This window comes from Zingiber officinale, chromosome 6B, assembly GCF_018446385.1.
Source record: "Zingiber officinale cultivar Zhangliang chromosome 6B, Zo_v1.1, whole genome shotgun sequence".
Taxonomy (NCBI): Eukaryota; Viridiplantae; Streptophyta; class Magnoliopsida; order Zingiberales; family Zingiberaceae; genus Zingiber; species Zingiber officinale.
In genome coordinates, this window is record NC_055996.1 from 56,366,469 (window position 1) to 56,371,616 (window position 5,148).

A 5,148-nucleotide genomic window follows, 5' to 3' on the forward strand; every position below is an offset into this window, starting at 1 on the left:
CCTGGCTCGTACAACCTGACCTGTGCGTCAGGTCTGTTTATTCTACGCTCAGGGCCTTCTCTCCTTTAGCTTGGCTTGTGAGTTCAATTCTCAGCTATACCTGGCCCATGGGCTATCTTTGACCACTATCAGGGCTAGCCCTTGTCTGACTTATACTCCTATCCTTTGACCGCTCGTCAGCTGAGACTTTGACCCATTCCACGTAAGTGTGACTTCTGACTAGCCATGTAAGTTTGACTTCTGACCTCCACATAAGCTTGACCTCTGACCTCCACGTAAGCTTGACTTCTGACCTCCACGTAAGCTTGACTTCTGACCTCCATGTAAACTTGGCTTATGACCTCTATGTAAGCTTGACTTATGACCACCTCATCTTACCGACCCCACGAACATGCACCATATCAAACCTCATTGTAATAAAACTTCTACGTATGATTAAAACTCATTCACAATTGAGTTTTCTCCCATCCACAACTTTTCCATTCATATTATTTCCAACGTTAAGCTTATGTAAATCTATATAGTGTACGTATATAGATCGGTTCGACTAACAATGAGACCACTGAATCTTTGATTTCTGAATCGTACTCACTGTATCTATCTGTACCCCGGTAGAAAAACTGCGCCGTTCGATTAAGGTTGATCGCGCAAATCTTGAAGTTTTCCTCGAACATATTTGTATAATTCACTCGATCCCCGTTCATGGCTCTCCAATTTGCCATGATCATCTCCTTGATCATCTCCCGAGCCTCCGCCTCTAAAACATCTTTCTCCTGCATCAGACAGTGGATGACCGAGGGCCCATCGCTTCTTCCCATTTCAACCTGCGCATGCACATCAGCACATGCAACTGCTTAATGTTCAACTGAAATTGAATACAAAACGATCACAGTTTGAAAATATACGAGATCATTGCAGAGGCGAAAGTTCATGGAGGACCATTGTAGAAATCGTGTGTAAGTTCTGAAATTTTCTAGGTCTGTTTTGGTTAAGTATGGGCTCATGCAGTAGGCATTAGTGAGGAAGATATGCCCTGATCCCGAGATCCATCCATTTTCCAAATACTCTCCGACTGTGGGGGTGTACTTCTCGTGAGACCATTTAGCTTCCAACAAAAAGGCTTTGCAGAGATCACTCCACTGCATCGACCAAAATAACTAATTATTTAATCAACAGTATGGATTTTTAGTTAATAATTAAGGATTAAATTTACTGATGAAAGTGAGAAACATATATTACAGCTCTCCTTAGATATGGCAGTACGTTAAACCCTTTTTCTTTGAGTACTCGATAGGCAGCTTCGTTTGCTGTGTTGAAGACGGCCAGAAAACAGAGCCTCAGGTAATCTGGGAGTTTGTCAACCGCATTGACATCCCACCTGAAATTAATCAATTACGAACATGTATCAAAACCAAACAAACATTTACCAAACAAACCTTTCTATTGCATCTGTGAATATCTCAAGCTCTTCCAAGTTGCCGTGGACGTCGTAAACATCATCCAGCAGTGCGATGAAGCAATTGGCTTGGGTCTCTATCTCTCGAAAACTCCAATACTCTGGTTCAAAGGCGCACCCAACGGTCCACAAGTAGTTGGCCATCAACCTGTCTCTGAAGAATGGCAGACGCTGTGCGAGTCCAAGATCTGACCACCATCTGTTCCATTCATATACATATTACAGAGTACTGCTTTTGAATTCAATTCGCGATGCATGCATTCATATGGCTAGCTCCAATATTACTTACTAATTATACCTCGAAAGTTTGCTGAGTTCTTTCTTGTGCGTATCCTGAACCCTGTTGAAATCCAACTTTGCGAATTCTAAAAGTACAGGATTAATCATACTGCATTCGTCTTTGTTGCTTTGGCTGCAGAGTTGTATGAACCACCTGGCGTGTAGTCTTTCCAACCTCCAGTTCAATGGGAGCTCCAACGCGTGGGACACTTTCTGCTTTAGGCCAGGTTCAGTAATGGATCCTTGGTCCAGGAGATCTCTCAATTTCCGGGTGGTGAAATCCATGGCCTCCTGCAGTATCACTTCCTTCTCTGTTCCGTAAAAAGCTGTCTCATGTAAACTCAGCATTCCTTCGACGGAAAATTCGAAGAACTGGCCGTTCCCATTCCTGAAACTCTTGAAGATATCTGCAATATATGCATTAATTACAGTTATAAAATGTTAATTAAATGGGTACTGTATATATACCGTCTGTGATCGAGAAGCCGTTTTCTCTAAAAAGCCTGAAGAGAAGTGCAGTGACATGGACGTCAGTATCCTTCTGCTGCAAGCTAATTATGTCTTCTAGTGATGCATGAATGCTAGCTAAAGCATCTTTAATGTCGTCTTTGAAATGGTAAGCCACTCCAAGTTGTTGCAGGTGGTCGATCAGCCGGAGCTGCTCTTCCACTTCCTTCTTCTCACATATTACTTTTCTAATTCTCTCTTTCAGCAACACTATTCTCCTTGTCTGATCCTTCTCCTCTACCTTTAACAGATAAAGTTTTGATTTAGATTTAATCAAAAGAAAAAACAGAGATGTTGAGGGAGTAGTAGAACTAATTACAGGAGAGTTAACGGTGAGTGACTGTATGTAGTCGTTGCACCACGAGTTGGGCCGGTAATGGGTCGATTTTCCCAACGCCGGCGATTGCCTGCTGGCCGTGCAATGGATGAGTGGAAAGCATGGCCGCTCGGTGGTGGTGGATCGCCGGAGATCACAGAGCTTTAGGTGAAAAGGGATGTATGATGCTGCGACAAGAGAAGGAGACATGATTAACGTAATGCTTGTCAGATTGTTGGAGGCAGCTGATTGATACGTTGAATTGGTTGAGTTGGGGCATTCCTTATACAGAGCAGAGCAGAGCAGAGGAAGTGTACATGCTATATATGGACGTCAGTGCCGTGATATGGTCGTAAGCATCGATCCTTCAACTGCAAGCTAAGTATTCTTCTAATTAATCAATGAAAACTAACTAAAGCATCGTTAATGTTGTCTTCGAAATTGGGGCGTAAATATATGATGTGATTGATGGATGGAACAAGCAAAAGAGTCATGTTTACTGAAAAAACTTTAATATGGGTAGGAAAAACAGGAGTAATATAATGCCGTCTCCTATTTTAAAACGAAAGCATAACGCCGAGTTCTCGTGAAAAAGATTTTATTATTATTATTTTTGCATGTGCAAGCAAAACATGGTCAGCGAAAGCGACGTTTACGGATTGTCTGCTGAAAACACAAGACTAGTTAGGGCTGTAAACGAGCCGAGCCGAGCCGAGCCGAGCCGAGTCGAGCCGAGCTTTGGGGTGTTCAAACTTGTTTGATAAGATAATCGAGCCGAGCCGAGCTTAAAATGAACCAAGCTTTTGAAATGAGTGCTCAAGCTTGACTTGGTTTATTTTTTATGAGCTTGAGCTTGTTTGAAACTTGGCTTGAGCTTGGTTCGTTTAGATGTTATCAAGCTCTCAATTCAAGCTTGACTTGAGCTTGATTCGAGCTTGGCTTGAGCTTGGTTTGAGCTTGATTTGTTTAGATGTTATCAAGCTCTCAATTCAATCTTGGCTTGAGCTTGGTTCGAGTTTGACTTGAGCTTGGTTTGAGCTTGGTTCATTTAGATGTTATCAAGCTCTCAATTCAAGCTTGTTTGTTTGAAACTTTTAATTGTTTGATTGGTTATTAAGATTGATAATTTAAATTTATTTATTTATTATATTTTATTTTATTGTTTATTTAGCATATTGAAAAGAATTTTATTAATAAATATTGTTCGTGAATATTGTTCACGAACGTTGTTCACGAACATTGTTCACGAACGTTAACGAGCTGAACACATATGTGTTCAAGCTTGTTTGTTTAGCTTAACGAGCTGTTCAAGCTTGTTTGTTTAACTAATCTAATGTATATTGAACGAACATAAACAAGCTCTTACCAAGCTGAACACCAAGCTTGTTCATGAACGCTTGGTTCATTTACAGCCCTAAGACTAGTGATCGTCGTTAGAAATTGGGCACAATTTAAAGCCTCTGAAATTGATTAATTTAATTGGGCAAATTTAAAGTCTCTCAAATTAATTAATTATTATTCTAACCTTCTTTCTCACGATACTGTCTCTCTCTCTTACAAAAAACACATGAATAAGATGAGAATAGGATTCTTTAATTTGTTTTAACAAATGAGAAAGTGGGTTATTAAAATTTATAAATAAATTAGATGAGGATAAGGATATTGGACCTATATATTTATTGTGATGGCCACTAAAAAAATAAAAGATTTCCGTTGGAATTATCGGTCGATATTCCATGTTAAAATCTAATATAAATTATTAAATTTTAAATGGATATAACTTTTGACTCGGGACTCGAAATCAGATTTTGTCTGTCGTCACATGTGCAGGATTCGAAAACCTATATTTGTTACAGGTGTAACCATAACCGTCAATTTTCAACCCCAAATTCTAATGTTTAAACCCTTTTAGGGTCTTTTGCTATTTTTGGTAATTATTATTTTTTTAGATATTTAGGATAATTTTCGTATTTCTGGTATTTTTTAGAAAGAATTTATTTTGATCCGCGTCTTGATTTGAGTTAAGATCGTTAAGTTAGTTATTTTCCTTTTTGGGTAAAAAGCTATTTCCTTTCTTTACAAGATTGGAATTAAGATCTGTTAATTGTAATTATTGTAATTTCTTTAATTTCCTTATTTTAATCTTAGGTTATGGTCTATACAAGAGTCATATTTAGATGTTGAGGGATTAACCTCTTAAGTTTAATAAAAAGTCTCCTTCTTAAAGGTTCCTCTTCTTGTCTTCTCCTCAATTTTCCTTTTCGCATCAGCTCACAGGATAATCGCTATCCTGCCCGGCATCAGTTGTATCAGAGCCCGTGAATGTCATTAACAGATCCAATTGTGGGGCATCGCGGTCGCAATAACAGGCAGGCTTCAGTGGAGGAAGCTGAGCACCGTGGTCGTAGCGTCTAGGACATAATGACGATTGAGGATTTACAGAGGCAAGTTGTAGATTTAACCCAACATATGATGGCATGGGATCTCGAAGATCGTGAGATTTCAAATCATGGATCTGAGTCTTCCTTCGAGAATCCATATCACCGGCGAGATTCACCTTAGGATCGTCATGGACGAGAGGAGCTTGCTA

General features: G+C 39.6%; 1 protein-coding gene across 1 annotated transcript; it reads right to left on the reverse strand.

The window, feature by feature from the left end:
- Nucleotides 1-467: 467 nt before the first annotated feature.
- On the reverse strand, nucleotides 468-3,331 carry LOC121990199 (terpene synthase 10-like). The gene is made up of 7 exons (XM_042544392.1): nucleotides 2,562-3,331; nucleotides 2,204-2,483; nucleotides 1,755-2,142; nucleotides 1,437-1,655; nucleotides 1,240-1,378; nucleotides 906-1,139; nucleotides 468-824 (listed from the first exon to the last, which is right to left on the reverse strand). The coding sequence occupies exons 1-7, from the start codon at nucleotides 2,766-2,768 to the stop codon at nucleotides 507-509; spliced, it is 1,785 nt and encodes a 594-aa protein (XP_042400326.1). The 5' UTR covers nucleotides 2,769-3,331; the 3' UTR covers nucleotides 468-506.
- Nucleotides 3,332-5,148: the final 1,817 nt, after the last annotated feature.